Source organism: Podarcis tiliguerta (genome assembly GCF_965153285.1).
Source record: "Podarcis tiliguerta genome assembly, chromosome: 13".
NCBI classification, from domain to species: Eukaryota; Metazoa; Chordata; class Lepidosauria; order Squamata; family Lacertidae; genus Podarcis; species Podarcis tiliguerta.
In genome coordinates this window covers 24,351,900-24,373,890 of record NC_139546.1, presented here as the reverse complement: position 1 = coordinate 24,373,890, position 21,991 = coordinate 24,351,900, and the positions used below count along the sequence as shown (strand labels likewise).

The 21,991-nt window shown below is 46.1% G+C and overlaps 1 protein-coding gene across 2 annotated transcripts; it reads right to left on the bottom strand.

The window, feature by feature from the left end:
* Nucleotides 1-1,770: 1,770 nt before the first annotated feature.
* Nucleotides 1,771-11,398, bottom strand: LOC310661947 (keratin, type I cytoskeletal 19-like). 2 transcript variants are annotated; one of them, XM_083408667.1, is made up of 9 exons: nucleotides 11,021-11,398; nucleotides 10,602-10,975; nucleotides 9,358-9,440; nucleotides 8,543-8,699; nucleotides 7,708-7,869; nucleotides 6,874-6,999; nucleotides 5,370-5,596; nucleotides 3,164-3,316; nucleotides 1,771-2,049 (listed from the first exon to the last, which is right to left on the bottom strand). In XM_083408667.1, exons 1-8 carry the CDS (start codon nucleotides 11,340-11,342, stop codon nucleotides 3,187-3,189), a joined length of 1,581 nt encoding a protein of 526 aa, XP_083264793.1. In that variant the 5' UTR covers nucleotides 11,343-11,398; the 3' UTR covers nucleotides 1,771-2,049; nucleotides 3,164-3,186. The 2 variants fall into 2 exon arrangements, with proteins under 2 accessions (XP_083264793.1, XP_083264792.1); XM_083408666.1 differs by having other exon boundaries at nucleotides 10,602-11,398.
* Between the last annotated feature and the right edge of the window lie 10,593 nt (nucleotides 11,399-21,991).

Here is a 21,991-nt window from a genome sequence, read left to right as displayed (position 1 = left end):
ATGTTGGAGGGTATGGTAGTGTGTACGCAGCCAATAATTAAATGAGTAGCTTTGCACACTGCTTGCCTCTGGCCAATGCCATCCCTGGGCAGACAGCCCCTTGAAGACTGTCTGTGACACAATGTGGGCCCTGGAGAAGCTTCTCTGTTCTTGGTGTATAAGTATCATAAATGGATAGGATGGAGATGTGGCAACAACAAAAATGGGCATATGTTGACATCCGAAGAAAAACAAGAAATCTGGTTACTTGGCATTTCAAGAGATCACTTTTGATGAGCTCTTCCTTAAACGTAACTTGGAAGCTAGCAAGATGCCTCTTTTAGGGATACTGAGAGTTGGTTCACAAGACAGTATTTATCACATGGTAGGGTGAGGGCTCTTCCAGAGTATTCATAAACTAGCCATTGCTCAGTTATTGTGAAGGATCGAGTACCTTTCATCCAAGTAGCACTGTTGACACATTTTGCAAAGATATCTGAGAGCTTGCATGACTAAGACAGAGCCTGAACTGTCAATCTGGAAGCCCCTTCCAATCAAATCATTGTTGTGCACATGCTGGACGAGATGTCTGAGATCCAGCCAGGCTCTTCTGGAGGATAAATTGAAGGATTTCCTTGGAAGAAAAGGAACATCTCAATCTGAGTGCCTGATACTTGTATGAGAAGAAGCACTCATGGGAGCTTGGAAAATTCATAAGCTTCTCAGTGAGGAATGAGACAATTAGTCACTCTCTCTTAGAAATTCTGAAGTCTGCCTGATCTGTTTTGGGAGGTCTATCTTGCTTCCAGCTGGAAGCTGAACCAGCTAATGTAGGGGCAGTGTGTTGTTGTAGCACACCTACACTCAGGGACGGACATACACATGCCTGTGCAGTCATACACACATGCTTCCATTAACACACAAGCATGCCTATTTATACACATTCAAAAACACACACTTGACTTCGTACCATTTGAGACAGCGATAACTTTAGTCCAAGTGATGAATGTGAAGAATATGGTGACTTAATGTGACTGCTGCCTGCATATGTTGTCTAAGAATGTAAGAAGAGCATTGCTGGATCAGACCAATGGGCTATCTCAGGTGTGGAGAACCTTCCCCCCCTGATGTTGCTGAGCTACAAATCCCATAAGCCCTAGCCAACAAGACCAATGGGTAGGGATGATGGGAGTTGTAGTTCAGCAACATATGGATGACTACAAGTTCACCACACCTTACCTATCTAGTTCAGCATTCTGTTCTTGCAGTGACCAACCAGATGACTCTCGGAAGCCCAGAAGGAGGACATGAGCACAGTAGCCTCTCCCCACTCTTTCCCCCAACACTGTATTCAGCAGCATCCTGCCCCCCATAGTAGAAATAACATATACCCATCATGACTAATAGCTAGGGATGGTCTTATCTTCCATGAATTTGTCTAATTCATCCAAGCTGGAGGCCATCAGTACATCCTGTGGTGGCAAATTCTGAAGCTTTTGTGAACTGTGTGAAGAACGTACTTTTGTGTGTCCTGAATCTCCCACCAGACAGCATTAACTGTGTTAGTCTCTTGCCGTAATGATTTCGTTAGTCTCTAAGGTGTTGTTTCCCCTCCCATTCAGCTTGACCTTTCACTGTCATGAGGAAGAGAGAACACCTCCCCATCTACTTTCTCCACACCGTGGATAATTTAATATATTAGCGGGGAGGGCTCAGCATTCTCCATATGATTTTTAAAAATGTTTGGATAAGAAGAAAAACAACAACAATTTTGTACGCAGAGGCCTTGGGTGGCATCAAGAGAAAAGCAAGGGGTTTATTTATTTTTTTGGACTTCTTTTGTTTTCGGTGGTCAGCAGGTTGCCAACCACGGCACTGATGCATGATGGGTGAGAAACAAGAGTCTGGGCAAATGGCATGCTGCAAAATAATGGGGAAGTAGCATGGGAGACAGTGAAGTAGGGCATCTGATCAGCTTTGAAGGATACCGCTGGGCAGATGGACCAACAACAGCTTGGATGAACTACTTCTTGCAGGTAGCATGCTCTCTGCCCATTCTCTGGCAGTTTTCTAGAAAAGATAAGGAAAAACAAGATTGAATTACTGTGGCAAAAAAAGCATCAATGGTGCTGTCCATTACCATTCCATTCAACAGAAAACATTTTAAGTTCATGTACACGTAAGACATTTTAGATTATTGCATCATTCAGCAAATCAGAGATCCATTACTATCCAGTTGTAGGTATTGTAAAATAGTTCATAGCATGCCCATCTGTGACCAGGCAGTTCACCCATGTGGTTCTTGCTATGTCCCCATCACCACTATCTCTAAGACACACATAACTATCTTGGAAAATAAAATAACTGCACAGATTTGCAATAAGCTCAAGGTGTAGTTGTGCGAGTTCGAATAATTTTCTTCTCCTAGTCCCTTATTCTCAAAAACGGCTCTGCTCTATAAAGCCCAGAAACTCAAAAACTCTCGAAACAATGATTGGCCCATTTAGAGATAGTGTGTTTTTATAACTCTGAATGCAAATGGGAAAAAATGCATATGGAAACTAGGCTTTAGAGGAGCAGATCCTAGACATTATCCAGTGGACCAGGAATTGTTACTCTAAGGAAACCACGCGACTCAGTCAGTTGAGAAACTATCACTCAGTGGTTCAAGTATGTCAGCTCCTAGGTTTCTATAACTGCATATGTGAGATTGGGACTCCAGGGCTCCCTTCACCAGCTTTGGGCCTGAATTTGCTTATCTTCCTCTTTCCTTCCCATCCATTTTTCCTTCCTTGACATACTTTTTTAATTGCAAGCCCATAGTCAGGGCTTAAGACATTTTACATACTTGCCGTAAATAATAAAACATACTCAAGACATCATAGCTCTGCTCTTCGGCCTGTTCTTACACCACCATCTGCTTGAGCCTCAGTCAGAATTTCAACTCAATCCAGAATCAACGGCCTTCCAGATGTTGTTGGACTCTAACCCCCATTGGCCCCCAGCCAGGTTCCCCACTCCTGATTTAAGTGCTCTTGGAGGACCTGCTTCTGCCCCAGGCACCGCCTTTGTGCCAGCACATGACACAGGGACCAAATGCTGCAGAGTTCCCCCACCCCCGCCCCCATTTCCTTATAGGTGTTGGGGTTGCAAATGCTAGGACAGAATGGGGGACATTTCTTACCTTATGCGTTCCGTTACTGCAATCTAGTGGTGTAAATGGCCCCCGTGGTGGGCATGACCTGCGGAATGGGTCACATAAGTGTGGGATGTCCGGGCTTCGCCAGATCTTCCACCTGAAGTGCTGCTGGCTCTAGCCGCTCCTCCCCCTCCACCACTGCAGAGAAAGAAGAAGAGTCTTGATCAGCGAGGCTACAAATCAGTTCTGACAAAATACAGCAGCAGGGAGGCCCCAGCCCCGTGCATTGGCCATCAGCTGCTGTTCTATCTAAGCTGAATATTTCCTTATAAGCTGGAGAAGATTGTGTGGGTGTAAGAATCACTTGCACCTGCACTTAGAATCGTAGAATCGGAAGGGACCCTGAGAGTCATCTAGTCCAACCTCCTGCAATGCCAGAATCATCACTAAAGCATCCATGAAAGTTCTCAACATCCACTTCTCAACATCTGATGGGAGATCTGATGCTTAGGGAACAGCTTATTTGTGTTTTTTTATTAACTTGCTTACATGTATTTTCTATCTTTTTTCCATTGTAGAATCCAAGGCAGTATGTGTGTATCTCCTCAGGGGTCCCCCATTCAGGCACTGACCAGACTCAGACCTGCTTAGCTTTAGCAAGGAGGTGGCGAAATGTGTCTTAAGACCACAGGCGACACAGTCCTGAAACTATTATGTAAGTCGCCTGGATGAAAGACTTCCTGGAAACCTGATGCAAAGCACTCTGAGTTTGTCAAGGGGACCGCAGGCTATCTATGAAACAAATAAGATATTAAATCTAGCATCTGAAGAGTATCCTGGAGAAGGGGCACATTCGTGTCCTAAAATGGACTGTGCAGCATATGGACTTGATTGCAGCTTATTACCTCCCATGACTTGGATACATGATGCTAAATCCTATATTCAATAATTAGGCAGCAACCCTAATCGATACCACGCTGTGCGGTGAAAAATGAGGTCCCTTTTTCACTGTGCGGCATGAAAGCATAGCAAACTGTCCATTGAAAAAGAGTGTGATCCTTTAATCCCTTTCTCCAAAGGCAGCATGGCAGTCGGACTTAGTCATGCTCCCTCTTCCTCACAGCTGAGCTGCAATCTGAAAATAATTGGGCAGTGCATGCTATTCATCCTATTATAGATTAAGCTCAGCAGTGGGAGAAAGGAAGCCAAGGAAAGTGGGCCTGGGGAGAGATTGATGGGCCGAAAGAGGAGGACCTGTGAACTGTTCCACACCCTAGTATGATCCTTCTCATAGAGGTGACATAGGTGCCCTGAAACTAATCAGCTTATAAGTGGCGAGGATTAATGCTTAACTCTTTATTAAGTGCTTGCTGTTCCTTCAAGGAGTTTAGGGCAGTGCTTTTGCCTTCACACACACACAAAACCAGTGAGTTGGGTTTGACTTAAGAAGGAACGGCTCACCCAAGATTACCCAAACTGCTTCAGAGCAGAGCAAGGATTTGACTCTTGAGTTCCCACATCCAAAAGAACTAGATGCTTTAATAAAAATAAGCACTTAGCATTTTGTGTGTGTGAGAGAGAGCACACATTTCTATAGACATTACTCAGTATACCTGAAGGAGCATCTCCACCCTGATCGTTCAGCCCGGACACTGAAGTCCAGCTCCGAGGGCCTTCTGGCAGTTCCCTCACTGCGAGAAGTGAAGTTACAGGGAATCAGGCAGAGGGCCTTCTCGGTAGTGGCGCCCGCCCTGTGGAATGCCCTCCCATCAGATGTTTATTTCCTTGACAACTACCTGACTTTTAGAGGACATCTGAAGGCAGCTCTGTTTAGGGAAGTTTTTTATGCTTGATGTTTTATCGTGTTTTTAGTACTGTATTATGTTGGGAGCTGCCCAGAGTGGCTGGGGAAACCAGCCAGATGGGCAGGGTATAAATAATAGATTGTTGTTGCTGTTGTTGTTGTTGTTACTCGACTGAAGAATTGCACTGCAAAATCAGCAAAGTGCAAATTTTGGAAAATGCCAGTGTTTCAGTTTTGAGAAGTGTGGATTGGGTAGGTTTGTCTTTAAGCACACGCTGGCCTGAATTACTCCCCCATCCTTTAAAAAGTCCCTTTTGGAAAAGTGCATTTGTTAAGCTGCGTTAATCAGCTTCAACTGCACGAAACTACATTTCCAGTAGGCGCTTGAATCCTACCAGCAAAACATTGATGGTCTGGAGGTGACTGACGTCTCTGCACACTACTTACACTATATCATGCTGCCCGCCCTCCAGCAAGCAGCGGTATGTAGCGATCTCCTGCTCCAGCCGGCTTTTGACATCCAGGAGCTCCATGTATTCATGGTTCTGGCACTCCATTTCTGAGCGCAGCTCTGCCAGCTGCTGCTCCAGGCAGGAGATGCGCTCCTGAAGCTCGCCCAGGTGGTTGTTGTAGCGGTGCTCCGTTTCAGCCAGAGAGGCTTCCAGGGTGTCCCTCTGGGAAACAAAACAGAACCCACCATTTCTCTTTTAGAACAGGAGTACAGTTGTGGAAGATAAGCATAACCATTGTGTTAATTAATGCAAAATAAAAAGGGTTTAATTTCACTCAGCAAGGGTGTTGTGGGGATTAAATGAGGGGGTAACTGTGTACACCATTTTCAGCTCATTGGGGCGAAAGATATAAGTGGAATGAATGAATGTTGCTTTTAGGCCCCATCTGCACTATACATTTAAAGCAATATCACACCTAAGAATTATGGGAAGTGTAGTTTGTTGTAGGTGCTGAGAGTTGCTAAGAGACCCCTAGTCCCCTCCCAGAGCTGCAGTTGCCACAGTGCTTTAACTATCAACCCCTCTTCACAGGAGAGGGGAACTATGCGAGGGGAATGGGGAGGCGCGGTCTCCTAACAATTCTCAGAACTCACAACAAACTACAGCTCCCAGAATCCTTTGGGGGAAGCCATGGCTGTTTACATAGAGTGGAATCATAGTGCTTTAAATGTATGGCATGAATGGGGCTATAGTTGGCAAAAGGGAGGCAGGAGGGAGGGACACAGGCTAGCGTCAGAAATATTCCCTTGAAAGATGTTCTTTTTCTTTCATTGGATTTACACTGTCAGTAAAAATCCATAAGTGAGCTGGGCTGTGAACATGGTTTTCCCCAGGCATGGGAAACTGGTTGCCAACCTGTCCATCACCTGATGTCACAGCTGATCACTGGGGCTTGCAAAGCCACATGCACTGCATGTCACAATGATTAGCATAGTGTTGGGGCTACACTTCCTTGCACAGAGAGATGCAAGCTTGCATCGGGTTGCCCTGTTCAATCTCAGCCACTAAAGCACAATGGCAAGGAGAGGGGTGGAGGAAGAGCAGGTGAAGGTGGATTAAAGCCTTCTCCAGGAATTCTGAAACTAGAGTCTAGAGCAGCCTTTCTCAACCTGTGGGTCCCCAGATGTTGTTGAACTACAACTCCCATCACCCCTAGCTAGCAAGGCCAGAGCTCAGGGTTGATGGGAGTTGTAGTCTAACAACATCTGGGGACCCACAGGTTGAGAACCGCTGGTCTAGAGTAAAACCCAAGAGGGGAGAGCAGAGATGAGAACACCAGCTCCCCATCATCATTGTTCTCATTGCCCTTCTCCAGTCGTGGCTTGTGCCAGTTCATTGCATGAAGGCATGTTGCTGCCTGCTGTAGTTTATCTCTCCCTGCCACCCCAACAGCATGCAGCTCCAACGATGCCAAGGGAAGCGCTTGCTCTCTCTTTTACCAGGCTGCACTGGGCATCATAGTCGATCTCCAGGGCTTGCAGTTGGCGTCTCAGTTCCGTGACCTTGTTGTTGCTTTCTTCGATCTCCTGGCTGCTGGTGCAGACATCACGATTCACCTCCTCGATCTGTAATGTGTGGAATTAGGGAAAGGATGAAGCTCAGCTTTTCACGCAAAAGGTGATCCCTGACATCTCAGAGCCTGAAGTCTCGGAAGAGCTATTGTCAGTCAGGCTAGACAGCGCTAAGCTAGACAAGACAGGTGGTCTGACTAAGTGTACAGCAGCTTCCTATGTTTCTCCCCACTGAGGGTATCTCTGGGGCTTCCTTCTAAATATGTGACAATGCAAAGGGGAAAGTACTCATGGAAGTGTCCCAATGAATGGGATCCTTTTTGGCAGCATCAATTGCAGATGCAGAGATCCCTAAGCCCCACCCCTGAATTAGACTCCTGATCTGGACAGAGATTCCCATGCTGGCTATTTGTCCAAAAAGCACCTTCCCTTAAGAGTAGACCTGCTTGACCAACATGATATGGTGGAGCAGTCTATAGAGGATGCATAATATCTCTAGTAATGTAAGAGATCATGAGAGTGCCTCTGAGCATATTCAGAGTATTTCCCCCCAATGTGTAACTAAGCAAGCAGCCTATATGCAACTAGAAATAGGTGTAAATAGTTTCTCCATGTCTAGAGGTTGACATCCAAGCAGGCTTGAAATATTTGGAATTAACCACTGACTGTATCCATTGCACTTTTCAATTCTTCTTGAATTCTTTTACAGTCCCCGTTGTACCTTTGCTTTATGTATTATGGACTTGGAGGTGTACAGCTTACCTTGGATCCATACCATGCTTCGACCTCCTTGCGGTTGCCGTCTATCATTGCCTCATACTTGCACCTCATCTCTTCCAGGATCTTCCTCAGATCCGGTCCAGGGCAAGCATTGACTTCCACATTGACATCGCCGGTTGACTGGCTCTTCAGGCAGGTGACTTCCTGCAAAAAAAAAGATTGCAAGCCAAATGAAACCTCTGCCCACCCCCATGGCAGATTCTCACCTCCCATTTTCTACTATCCATTCTACCCCCAATGAACTCTCTAATGAGAACTATCATCATAATAGAAGTCAATGAAGGCTCAAAGCAGCAGATCTGTCTCAAGGAGACAAGATGGATCCTCTGGACCAACAGTGATTGGCAGTGCCATTCTGGGGCTGTGCCACTTCAAAATGCATGTGACTGAATACCCCTTAATATAAAAAGGCTCCTGCATTCTAGCGATATGTTAACTATGCAAGTGAAAGGAAGAGTCCCTAGGCCAGAGGTGGTCAGGCTGTGGCCCTCCAGTTTCCATTGGACTCCAACTCCCATCAGCCCCTGTCAGCATGTCCTGATAGCTGGGGATGATAGGAGTTGTAGTGTAACAACCACTGAAGGGTCATAGCTTGCCCAGTCCTGCTCTGGGCAGTTTTGCTAGTGACTGATGCTCTGCCACTTAATAGATCAAAGTTTCTTCAGTGGCTGTAAATGCACTCAGCTATCCACATCTTAGATCCAATCTACTCATTTTATAAAGCTGTGCCCTGTTCAAAAATGCCCTTGGGATCAAGAAAGCATCATTCCACATGTTCCATTTTGACTTCATTAAAGGAGAAGATGGTGTCCCTCACCTCCTCATGGTTCTTCTTCAGGCAACACAGCTCATCCTGCAAGTTCTCACACTGCACTTCCAGGTCAGACCTGCAGGCAGTCAGCTGATCCAGGATTTGATGCAGGCCATTGATGTCAGCCTCCACATTCTGACGGAGGCAGCATTCCGTCTCATACCTAAGCCGCAAAGAGCAGAGCATGAGAATTCCATTATTCGTTGCTGGATTATTCTTTTGGTCCCTCCGCAGGGAAGGCCAACTGGGATCATCACTCTTACAGCCTAGCCCTTCAGGAGGGCTGCTAGCTCTGATAGGCTTTCCCACATTGTGGGAAGCGCATCTCCAACTTGAGATTGTATGCCACGGAGTATAGAAAGAGGAAACGCAGGTAAATATCCAACAAACAAGGTGATTTTGTTTGCTGATCACATTGTCAAGACTTGGCTTTGCTGCCCCAGGAAACATGTCACAGTCCCCCTCATGTGTCTTATAGCTGGAATGGAGAAACTGTAGACTTCCACAAGTTGATGGACTCCAACTCCCATCAGTCCCAGCTAGAATAGCTAATAATAAGAGGTAGGGGACCTGTAGCCCAGAAACTTCTGAAGGGCCAAAGGTTCCCCACCCAAGAGCATAAATGGCATTCAGTTCTGAGGAACACCCTGTATTCCCACAGGGAATTAGATGGCTGGAAGGACAAACACCCCCATCTTCAGACAGTCCCAACAGCAGACAACCTGAGCCACTGAGAATATTCCCTCACTCAAACAATGGGACCCCATCTAACGCACATAGATTTGTTCCATATGCCCCCTTGTTTACTGAGAAGTACTCACTTGGTTCTGAAGTCATCAGCAGTCAGCTTGCTGTTATCAATGCACAGCAGGAGTTTGTTGTTCTCCACACTTGTACAAATGAGCTGGGTACAGAAAAAGTTAACAAGAGACCAGTTACCACCCCTGCATGTGAAGATCTAGTATTAAGATTTAGAGTGCATCAATCCACACCAGATGTTTATCAGCCTTACTCTATCTTCATGCCAGTCTTTATACATTGCATGCAACTGATCCATAGCAGTTCCATATCTACACACAGGTGAACCACAAGTCAGCAAGCCAGCATGATCACAAGTGGGTAGGAATTAATACCTTGTAGCCATTTTCTCTTCAGGAGTTGTGTCAGCACTGGATTCTCCCCCTCTCCAGCCTTGCACATGTTAAGCGTTCCCAGCACTCCACAACCCTCCCTTCTGCTTCCTTTTGGGCTGGGGTGCCAAGAAGCATGGAGACCACTTAAATTCCTACTTGTAGAAGCCATTTCCACATAGTACGCCGTTTACGTGTATACATGGCAGTAGCAGACAGCATGGTGAGGCAGCAGTGCACACTTGACCTCCCAACAGATGAGTTACTGCTGATTGACAGGAAGGGGAGGGAAAGGAGAGACACGGTGGGGAGGTCACTGTGATGGAAGCACATCTACAAAGCCAATCCACACTCCTGACAGTGCATTTGTGTCATGCCAACTTCCCTGGCACATCATCCCACCTCCACTCCTTCCAAATAAGCAGCAGCGACTCCACTTTCAGGAGGACAGGTAAGCACTGATGCCCTACCACACAGTCTGCTACTGCACTGTGGGCCTAGCAAAATGCCATCCATGCAACCACAAACCACCCAAACTATACACAGGCTCCCACACAGTTGGAATGATAGCAGTAGAAATTGCAGTGGAACATCATAGGTGGTACACCAATATGAAATGAAGATAATCATCTTGTAGGATTTTTTCTTTAAGTCTTGCTGATCACAGTTCTAGTTTTGTACAGTCCACATCACACATCTGAACAAACCTTTCAACATTGAAAAATAGCAATACTGAGTTTTAAGGAAACAGAGTATCTACTGAATGAGTTTGGGAATTCCAAGAACAAGCTTAAGAGAATTTCACGTCTTTCATGAATTGACGTCACACCACTGCCATTTCAGATCTGAGCTTAAGCCAAGGCCTGCTGTCTGTAGTCAGTTCAAAGGAAAGCGTGCAAGAATGACTAAAAGTTGGCTGTCAACTGGCACCCTACCTGGTTCTTATAATCTTCAATTTGTTGGTGGTAATGGCTGTAGTCCTTCGGTTCACAGAGCGGGCCTTGCTTGGCATAAAATTCCCGGATCCGACACTCCAGCTCCGCATTCTCCTCCTCCAAGCACCGGACTTTGTCCAGGTAACTAGCCAGGCGGTCGTTGAGGTTCTGCATGGTCATTTTCCCATCAAGGTTAGAGAACATGCCTCCGCAGAAAGGTTCGCTGACCATTCCGCCAACTACTGTAGGACCACCCATGCCACCAACCATGCCAGCAGGAACGCCTCCAACCACGCCACCCATGGCACCAACCATGCCAGGATGGGGGCCTCCAACCACACCACCCATGCCACCAACCATGCCAGCAGGAACACCTCCAACCACACCACCCATGCCACCAACCATGCCAGCATGCCCACCACCAGCGCCACCAACTGCACCGCTCCTAGCAGCAACGCTCCCAGCATGAGAGCCGGCACTTCCCCCAAGATGTCCGCCACCAACAAAGGCCCCGCTGCAACTTCCGCTTGAGAACTGGCTTCTTCCTGCTCCGTAGGCACAAGTGGAGCCTCCTCCGACATGGCTCCGGCCAGAGAAGTTGGCTCTCCCGTTGCCTAGCCCACAGGAAGTGTACCGTCCAGAGGAGACCGAGGAGACCCCCACCCTCCCACCACCAAGGTTGCAGCTGCCACTGCTGCTTCTTCCAGCTGTTAAGACGGTGTGCCTTGCGCTACAGCTCATTGTGACGGTGATGGAGGATCTCTAGTGCTAAGCAGGAAGCAAGAGGCACTGCTGGATGTAAAGTAAGACTGCTAGGCTCCGGGCCCCACCAGGTCTCTATTTATACTTTCTGCAGAGGGTGTCGCCAGTACTGGTTGAGCTCCTTTCTTGCTTTGTGTGTGAGGTGGTTCCCCCCCCCCTTCCTTCTAAACTCGTAGCATTGGATACTGTAATTATCTGTGCCACAGATCTCCCAAAGGCAAAGATATAATGGGATCTGAAGAAGATGCTGCGCGTGTCAGCAGCTCTTTGGGAGGGGGAAAAAACCCAACGAGGAGTAAAATGTTGTGTTGTTTGTGAGACACACTTGGCAAACAAATTGTGGCACAGCAGTGCATAATAGCCTCTTTTGCCTACAGGATAAAACACAGCTTTCCTGAGCCAGCCTAATTTTGCTCCACAGCTGGAATGCAATCTCGTCAATTTAAGGATGAGGCAAAACAACTCAGTTTTCGAACTTTGATTGATTGAGTGTTGAAAAGCGCCTCCTTTTCGCCAACGACATTGACACTTCTTGAGAAATAGCTGCCTGACTTGATCTTCTTTGAAACGGATTTCGTCTGCCCTCAGTGATGTCATCAAGTTGACAAATTTGATTGACTGTGTGGTATTGGTGGTGTCGCTCTCTTCATTCCGTGATCCCTGATTGGCTGGGCTCACCTATTTCCCAGAAGCATTGTCCTCATTCTCAGCCTCCATGATTTGCCCCAGTAACTTTATTCTGTAGTCAGATATGATTTGCATATATCACGTCGTTGCGTCATTGTATTCATCAAAGGACTCCTGCTTTGCTGGGGGGGGGTCACTCTTACGACCCATTTAGGAAGCAGAAAGAAGCTGAGACTGGGAGGGGGCGGCTGGTACCAAAGCTCCTGTAGCTAAGAAGGAACAATGTCACTGAATGGGGGGAAGGGAAGTAGCACATTTCTGTTTTCCACCGAAAAATCAAAATCTAAGGATATTCTGCACACAACACTAGTAGAATTGAAACATGACCCATTTTAAGCACGAAAACGGTTATGTTTCCCAATTCAATATATAGCTGAAAATTATCACTCAGATGCTGAATGAATATTCACAAATAATCAAAGGTTGAATGTGAATTTTTTACTCAAAATTTAAGCCAGTGTGGTGGATTGGTTAGAGCAGCCTTCCCTAAACTGATGCCCTCCAGGTTTTTTGGACTGTAACATCCATCATCCCTGACCATTATCCATGTTGCTTAGGGCTGCTGGGAGATTTAGTCCAAAACCTCTAAAGGTCTCTAGTTTGGCTAATGCTGCTCTAACCACTCAACAACCCTGGCTTAAATTTAGTGTAATAGCTCTGAATTAAGTCTGGCCATATAACAATACAGAGGCTCTACATTTTACAGCCTGAAATTTAATATTGATGCCTGCTATTATAACTGGGGTGGGGAGGTGGGATCATTGCCTTTTGGCAAATGCAAATGTCAGTGGAATTTTGAACAATCTGGTGACTTTTCAGTATATATTAAGCATCAATATGTGCAGCAAATAATTTTGTGAAGCAAATTCATTTTGCTGGGTTGTGGGGGGGGTATAATAAGTTGCTATGGCATTAGCCAATGTCCTCTCAAAGAAGCCCCCCACCCCACCTTGAGTGGGACTGCATTATTTCCCATTTCAGTCCCAACCTTAGCTTTAGCCTTGCTGGTTCGCTGCGTTTTTTGGTTCTCCATTTTCTCACTCGACAAACATCCAGTCAACATTTTTCTTGTGGTACTTCTCGAGAAGGGTGTTGCCTGTCCAACGATGTTTGACTTCAAAAGTGTCTCTTATTTATTTGCTTGCTGGATTTGGGGCTAGCTAATTACTCTGGTTATTAAATCTCATTCTCTCTACTGGCATAATAGCCCAAAGGGGCTGCTGATTATACATCTTCTGAGTCCTTTGTGGTACTGACAAATGTTTGCTCTTAATGAAATTGGAATGTCTGCCATACTTAAGTTTACCGCCTACTTTCTGCACTTCAGGCCCAACACCACTAAGAGTTTAAATAGTGAAAGTTGAGGGCTCCACCAGTCTCACCACCCTCCTAACACTGCTGCCCATCCACCTGAAAGGCAAAAGTCAAGGAATAAACAGCTATTCCATTCACTTAGACATATTTTAGAATGGGAGGAAATTAGGGTTCACTGGTGTGGCCCTTATTTTGTTTTTGTTTTTTGTTTTTTTAAGTTAAAAATGGTTTACTTACAAACTCTCTCTATTTTTTTAAATATAATTTTTATTAACAGGCCAATCAAATCACATTAGTTCCAAATCACATTAGTTCCAAATTATACAGCCAGATTTTTAAATTTTTATTGGGGGTACCCATACTTCAAGCTCCGAAAGGGGTCCAAACATCACTCATGTTGCTGCTTTAATTAAACAGTTCTATCCAGTTCTGTCCAGATAGTCTCTTTGTTACTCTCCTCATCTTCTTGTTGTTATCATATATTCCTTTCTTTGCGATCTCTGATCATCTTCACAAGCGGGTTGAAAACAAACATCCTCTGTGTGGGTTTTACACTCTCCAAAAATCATATCACATAAAGGACAGACGCCATTTCCACACCTCCGTAAAGAACTTTCTCTCAGTCTGTCGGTTGATTTCCCCAGGCTTGCCAAACATATCTCAGGGGGCTCTGCCAGGTCAAGATCACATTCCGATAACCATTCACATTCCGATGACCCTGGTCCTCCTCCCCCTCCCCCTTCTTAGGCAAGCCTGTCTTAGCGAGACGCCATTTGAAACTGCATCATAAAACTTTCCTCCATTCCCCAATATTTCTACCAGTCCTCTCTTTGATCAATAATTCATTCCACACAGTTCTTGAACTCCTGCTTGTGATTAATAAATTGCAACGATTCTTCTTTCTGGAGGGGAGGGTTATTAATACTCACATAAGGCAAAAAAAAGAAAAGTTTTTTCCTCCCCCCCCTTTCCGTTTCATTTCAACATACCAGTCTTCTAATGGTGATTCATCACTTGATTTATTTGTCCAGCCCGTCGCTCCGCTCACAGAGATCCATTAATCAGCAGTCTTTACTCCCGATCTTTACTTGATGTATGTGCATTAGCTTCTTTCCAATTATATCTTTCCAATTATATCTTTTGAGCTAATGCAAACCAGTGCGCAAATTGGAGACAGCGTCAGGAAGAGCCGGGCTCACTCGAGGGCTTCGTGCCAAGTGCCCACACCCCCTTCTTTTGATTCCGGGGGTGAATTATGGACACAGCTGGCAAGGCAGTCCCCCCCCCCATCTCCTTGGGGGGGGTAAGGGAGGCTGCATACTCCCCATATCAGCCTCGTAATTACCTCGTGTGTGTCGGAGAGATGTTATTGTCGGCCATGTTCCAATGTGCCCCCTGGTGGCCCCCCGGTGTGGCCCTTATTTTGAGAACTAGATGAAATTATACATCTGGTTTCCCATAGTCCAATGGTACCAGAGCCTTCTAAGCTGAAGTGGACATTTTAAAGATTTTTTGGGTTTTTTGGCATTCTGGTAACATTTTCAGTAGAAATAAAACCTAATTTTTGAACAATCCAGTCTTGAAAGATGCTTTTTCTTAGGAAGACGTTTTGGTCTTTTCTCACTTTGTAATGAAGCTGGACAAATATGAATGGGGACAGATTTGATTCAGCCAACAACAACAACAACCCCCAGGAACTTGCTGTATTGCACAAGAGAAATTGTCAGAGAAAATGTTCAGCCATTACTTTTTCATTATATGTTTTAAGTAACAATAGAAAACAACAACAATATTGCCAAGATATAGTAAAGACAGTGTTTACACCCATGTTGAGGACGCTGTTGAAAGAGTCTACAGCTGGAAAAGGAACAGGAAAGTCTAGCAAATAGCTTGTTGCTTGGAATCGCAGGTGGGGAGAATCAGCAGGGGTTTTTTAAGCAGATTTTCCATCTGCACAAATTCCCTGCCAGACTTTTTGAAAAGCCAGATTAACACAAAGCGTATTTCGCTTCTTGCTTACACCTTCTACCAGTGGTGGCTTGTCCTGTGCTTAGAAAGCTTTGATTCAAGAGGTTTTCCTATTTCCCCATGCTTTCTAGGCAGGGGCCCAAGCAGTTTGCCCCATCGCTGTCTGTGGGAGGAAAACCCTCTTTACTGCTTAATCAGAGCAAATGAAAACTCAATGGACCTTTGCTCTGATTCAGTGGTAACGAATGGGTTTCTCCCAAGGGGAAGCGATGGGGCAAAGAGAAGTGTGGACAAGCCCTCTGTTTATTAGAACTGAGTTCACACCATTGTTTTAGGTGCAACCAACCAGTTTGTTAACCTTTCTTCATTAGGACAACAGTGTCTGTTGGAAACCCCCAAAGCTAGCACACAGTTACTGCCCAGGCAGATGGTTTAGCTGGTTGACTCATCCGAGGCTAAAGCTACTGTAAACTGAGTTAATTACCTCAAGCCTTGCTCATAGAAATGGCCCAGAAGCCTGGGGTTTATTTCCAAGTAATGATAAACTTCCATCCCAAATCCCTTTTAATATACTCCTACGAAGTCAGTCTATCTCTCTATGCTTTCCCCCCAGCCGGTGCAGAAGGAAATTAAAACTTAAATGCCAGCTTCAAAGGAACTGGGTGCCTCAGCGAGAAACCCTCGGGTCACATCCTCAACCGGCTGAAACTCTTAACTTCATGGCATTTCCTGGTTTGGAACACGTTCCCAGCTCTGGAGGGGACATTTGGGTTGATGAGATTCTCAAAATGTGGGGTTTGCCTTGGCACAAGTGACAAAAAGGCAAAAATATGTGTTTTTAAAATATATACAGTGGTACCTCAGGTTAAGAACTTAATCCATTCTGGAGGGCCATTCTTAACCTGAAACTGTTCTTAACCTGAAGCACCACTTTAGCCAATGGGGCCTCCTGTTGCCGCCGGGCCACCAGCACGCAATTTCTGTTTTCATCCTGAGGTAAAGTTCTTAACCCGAGATACTATTTCTGGGTTAGCAGAGTCTGTAACCTGAAGCGTCTGTATCTCGAGGTACCACTGTATTTAAAAATGGGCTCATGGCACTTTTTTTGAAAAAATAACTCCTGAACCCCCCGCACCCCCCCTTCCTACACCACTGGTAGCTAGGTGAGGCAGGGGGCATTGGGTGCCACACTGCGGGGACTGCAGCATGCCTGAGCCACGCGTCTCTCCTGAGGGGGAGGTGGCAGGCGGACTGCCTGCAAGCTCCATGCTTCTTTTTTGAGCAGTGTGGGGCTTGTGTCTGGCTGCAGGACACGCAAGCCACACCAGGCACCTGGGCAGCTAGCTACGCCACAGCCTCCATGGTGCTCAACTTAAACCCAGAGCCTTTCTGTGTTCATAAAAACCACCTAGAAACCACCTAGTGGTGGGGTGACCCTTATTTAAGACTGGTGTAAGATTAAAAAAATTCTCAAGGGGAATAGTAGGGAAAAGAGAAGTGTACATCAGAGTGGCAGAGAATGGTTGAGGAAAAAAGCACGAGACACTTCCAGCTGAGCATTAGATCTGATCCGTTTGCAGGGAGTTTGGATGATGCTGACTGTTTATTGAATATTTCTTCTGATTTGTTTGTGGGGAAGTTAGATGCCATTGCGTCAAACAAGTCTCATCCCACACTTTCCAGTGCATTCCCTGTCACTTTCCTAGCTGAAAAAAGACTGATCTTTGGGGGAAGAGGGTTCCTTGTGCAAGAGCTCACAATTAACTTTCATGGTTCCACCTGAATTTGCCAGTATATGATTGAATCTCACTCAGAAATTGTAGCAATGCCCTAAGAAGTCTTTCATTGTTTCATCACAATTTCTCTCCTCCTCCCCACTTCCACTTCATTTTAGAGCACTTTTATTATCCTTGTGTGTTAGGTTTTTGAGCATCGTCGCTTCAACACAATGGCAATCATTGTAACTCAAGCAAGGAATAACACAAATACTCCTTTTCCTTCCGCAAAGAATAAAAAGCAGCATTTCTTATCTTTCTACATGCTTAAAAGGAGATATGGAATTTATGACACACAAGCCTTTCTCAGTCTCTTGTTTTCTGACTTGATGAGAGATTAACGTTAATTACTGCTTTGCTAAATAACAGAGTCCAGGAAAAGAGGTGTGTAATTTTTTGGAAGAATTATCTTCCTAAAGCTCATTGCCCATGGTTTCCTGCTGAATCAGGAATTTTTAGTTCAGCACTAACATAGATTTTCTGATAATTGATTTTCTAGATAAACGAGAGAAACAAAAATGCTGTCACAAGCACTGTTAGTAATACTCAACAGTAAATCCACCAAAAGCAATGAACTTCTCCATTGATTCTAATGCATCTCCTCTGAATATGACTGAGGGATTGTCCATATTTCCTGTTGCCCCATGCCTAGAAAGTGAAGGTCTGAGAGGTTTTCAGCTTGTCCCGTGCTTTCTAGGCACAAGTCCAAGCAGTTTTGACTTTGCTCAGGTGCTTCACTCCAGAAAACCTGCTCTTCAGTGCTAAATCGGAACAAACAACAATCCACACAAAACCTGGTTGCTGTTTGCTCTGATTCTGTGCTAAACCATGGTTTTCCCAGGGTACAACTGCGAGGCAAATGGAAGTGTGGATGAACCCTTAGTTGTCTATCACCTGTTTACCTTCAAACCCTTGAACATGGGGTGGGAAAGCTGTGGCTTGCCAGATGTTGTTGGACTCCAGCTCCCATGAGCCCCAGCCAGCATGGCCAGTGGGCAGGGATGGTGGCAGTTTCCAGCAACATCTGGAAGGCCACAGGTTCCCCATCCCTGTTCGAAAGATTCAGTTCACTTGCTTCAGTTGTTCTTCAGTTCTGATAGTTATAGCTTGTCTTGTTGTGGACTTAATGCCTTCGGAACCACAGGAGACAAGAAGTAGCAGAGCTTTGCCCTGGTGAGCCTTCCTAAGTAATCAAAACAACTTCTCAAGCCATCTCGAACAGAAGGTATTAACTTGCAACGGTGATGCTTTTTGCAGCTTAAGGGCAAGTTGATGAATAGAAAAGGGAAAGGAGTGGGGTTACGTTTATTCGCTGTTGGTCGCGTGTAGCTTTCCTTTGCAAAAATAAATAAAAACTGACTTGCAGCTGAGCTCTAAAACAAACATGTATGTGAATGGTTGTGCTGGACTGTGAGAAAAGAAAATTGCAGTGTATGTGTGCCATTCATCCAGAAATTCCTGGGTTGAACCCAAGCATTAAGCACATAATTTGCTCTAGATGAGCTCTGGATGTACCACTGGAATTATAATATTGCTAATGACACTTTTTCCTAGGGAGAGGGCAAGGTGTAACAGTTCAGCTGGTAGGCAGGCAGTCAACTGCAGATGTGAAGGCTCCATAGCAAGTAGGCCAGTCCAGATTCCGGTTGGAAACTGTGGAGAACCACTGTGAGTAACTGAGGAGAAAATACTGAGCTGGGTGGGCCAGTGGTCTGACTCACTATGAGGTACCTTCCTGTGGGCAGCAGTGCCAATGGAGCAGGACAGCAGAGCTGGCTTAATACATTTTGGAGTGACGTTCATAAGGAGTTAAGAATTGTTCTGCTGGTTCATGGCCCATCTACATGCCAATGGCCCAACTATATGCCTGTGGGAAGCCCACAGGGAGGACTCAAGCACAAGAACACAATGTGTAATAATGCCCATTACCATACAAAGGGAGGGAATGGCATTTAAAGCATGGGTAGGCAAACTAGGGCCTGGGGGCTAGATCTGGCCCAATCGCCTTCTAAATCCGGCCTGCGGACAGTCCAGGAATCAGCGTGTTTTTACATGAGTAGAATGTGTCCTTTTATTTAAAATGCATCTCTCGGTTATTTGTGGGGCATAGGAATTCGTTCATCCCCCCCCCCAATATAGTCCGGCCCCCCACAAGGTCTGAGGGACAGTGGACCGGCCCCCTGCTGAAAAAGTTTGCTGACCCCTGATTTAAAGTAAGTGAAGTGACATCTGTAGAGAGGGACTCTGTCAGACAAGAACTTCAAAGTACCACTGCCTATTGGTCCACAACGGAGGTATTTAGGGACATAACAATACATTCAAATCTAGAAAGATCTGGGGGGGGACTGTGAGGCATCAGGGAAACAGCTTCCTTCCCCCGCCCTTTGGCCGTGCATCAGGAGAACGAAGTAATTAGAATCGCTTACCAGTTAAGAGTGTTTAATGATCAGAGAAAAAGAACAAAGCAGCCATTCTCGGAGTGAAGATGCTCCCAATTAGGTTTTCCCCCTACTTCCTGCCCAAGTCCTCCCCGTCACTTCCCCTTCTCACAACCTGATCTTGCAACCACTGAGCCTTCTGCGTAGCAACCTTATCAGCTCTCCTTGCCCTTGGAGAGAGAGGCGAGACCCTTTCCAGCGAAGGGGAGTCAGTTATCTCTTTCTCTTACCTGTTCTGCTTCTCTTAGCTGTTCCCCATTCAGCTCTGCCCAGCTGTGGTTTTCCAAACTATGTCCCTCTGCAAGCCAAGTCTCTAAATCTATACAGCGGTACCTCGTGTTGTGTAACCTCCAGGTTACAGAATCTTTGGGTTACGGATGCGGCAGCCCAGAAGTGTATATTTCCGGGTTTCATCGCTCACGCATGTGCAGAGGCACTCTGCACGCCATGCGCATGCACAGAAGTGTTCTGCATGCCGCCTGCATGCGTAAAAGTACTCTATCACACCGCACACATGTGCAGAAGCAGCACCTCTAGTTATGGACTTTTTGGGGTGCGCACGGCCCCCCAAAATGAATTAAGTCTGTAACCAGAGGTACCACTGGACTGCTTCACTGTTCCTGGGCAGCTTCAGGATCCTGGTCAGGAGGAGGAAGAGGGGGAGGTTCCCACCATTCCTCATCAGAGCTGTAATCCTCAGTCTGGTCCCTGACAGGGACACATTTAAAGGGGGAAAGATCCAGGACAACTGTGAGAGGGAAGAGTTTCTCTCCTACATCGATGGGGGACAGGCCAGTGCAGATCCACATTTTGTTCTGGTGTGGATAAGCCACTGGTTGGCCACTGTGGATCTGTTTCACCTTAAGTGAAGAAAGAAAGAAAGAAGATTCCACCTAAACATTAGGAAGAACTTCCTGACAGTAAGAGCTGTTCGACAGTGGAATTTGCTGCCAAGGAGTGTGGTGGAGTCTCCTTCTTTGGACGTCTTTAAGCAGAGGCTTGACAGCCATATGTCAGGAGTGCTCTGATGGTGTTTCCTGCTTGGCAGGGGGTTGGACTCGATGACCCTTGTGGTCTCTTCCAACTCTATGATTCTATGATTCTATGATTCTAAGTTCTTGATTAAGCCTAGTTGCCTTAGCAACTGCAGCACTTTACCCTTTCATCTTGGCCACCTGCCTCCTTTGAAGCAGTTTCCACAAGTTGTGGTGCAATGCAAAAAAAACCCAAAATGCTGACTCGCAGGGCTTGTTTTGCCATGGGTGAAAATGTTCAGGAAGCACCACTTCATTCCTGTTTCAGCTCTGCACTTAATCTGATCTTTTAGAACATCCCAGATGTAGCATGGCAACATCCTTAGATTTTCCAGATCACATCACTGCCCCAGAGAATCAGAGGCTTGCAGCTTCCAGTCCCTCCTATCCTTCACTGGAACCACCTCAATACCCCCTAATTGTACACAATTTTTGTGTCACTATCGTCACTTCTCCCATGGATAGCTGATGCACTGGTGACAGAGGAAACACCCTCTAATTGTTTTGCTGTTCTTGTCCAGCTGGCTTTCTAATCTCAAGCTCACCCACTCAGAAAATGTGTTAGGAGGAGGATTTTAGTCTCTGATAAACAGAGTTTCTGGCTCCAATGACACTGGTAGCTTTTAACCTGATCCGCATGGTTCAGAGAGCAGAGAGGCCTTGTTGGCAAGCCTAACAGGACCCAATGGGAGGCCCCATGAGATCTCAAGATACTGTGTGCAAAAGAATGATTGCCTAAAGCTCACCCTTACTAGTTCTGGTACTCAAAAAAAGTGGGGGGGTGCTCAAATTAGGGAGGGATGAACTTGCCAGCCTCTACCCCATGTTCCCACAGGTACTGGTTGTACCCATTCTGCCCCCAGCAGTGAGCAAGAAGGCCTTCAGTTGTGTGTCCTTAGGAACCTCCTTCTGTCATGGCTGTGGACCACCTCTCCTCTGGTAACCGCAGTTCTGAAAAGGAGGGGGAGGAGAACCCACCCCCAGGTCTTTCCTGTTTGGGACTGTTATCCCTGGAGCCTGCCTCCCCTTCCCTGAGACTGAAGGAAACACTGCTAGCAGATGTTGATGGTTGGTCTACAGACTCCTCAGGGGATCAAGCAATCCCACGGCTGGAAAGTCCATTACCCCAAAAGGAGCTAAGAGGAGTGGCCCTTTAAATAGTCAGGAGGCTATTGACTCACTGGGTGGGGCCTCCAGTCAACGGCTCCCTTGCGCTGCTATAAAACTCAGCCAGGTCTTTGTTGAGACACTTGGATGGTTGGCCTCAGCTCTCGGAGAGCTATCTGTGGTGCTGAACCCAGACCTTAATCTCCCTCCAAGGGGCTAACCTTTGCCTTGCTCCTCTGCTGGACAATCAGCAATGTCTGACCTCTCCTTGTTTAGCCGATCACCCTCCTGAGTGGTGGAGGTCC

Bases quoted from the DNA above. Each gene is read 5' to 3' on its own strand.
- LOC310661947 (XM_083408666.1), bottom strand. From the start codon at position 11,342: ATGAGCTGTAGCGCAAGGCACACCGTCTTAACAGCTGGAAGAAGCAGC. The intron at 8,700-9,357 runs GTGAGTACTTCT...TTTGCGGCTTAG, and splicing joins GCTGATGACTTCAGAACCAA to GTATGAGACGGAATGCTGCC. The intron at 5,597-6,873 runs GTAAAAGAGAGA...TTTGTTTCCCAG, and splicing joins ATGATGCCCAGTGCAGCCTG to AGGGACACCCTGGAAGCCTC.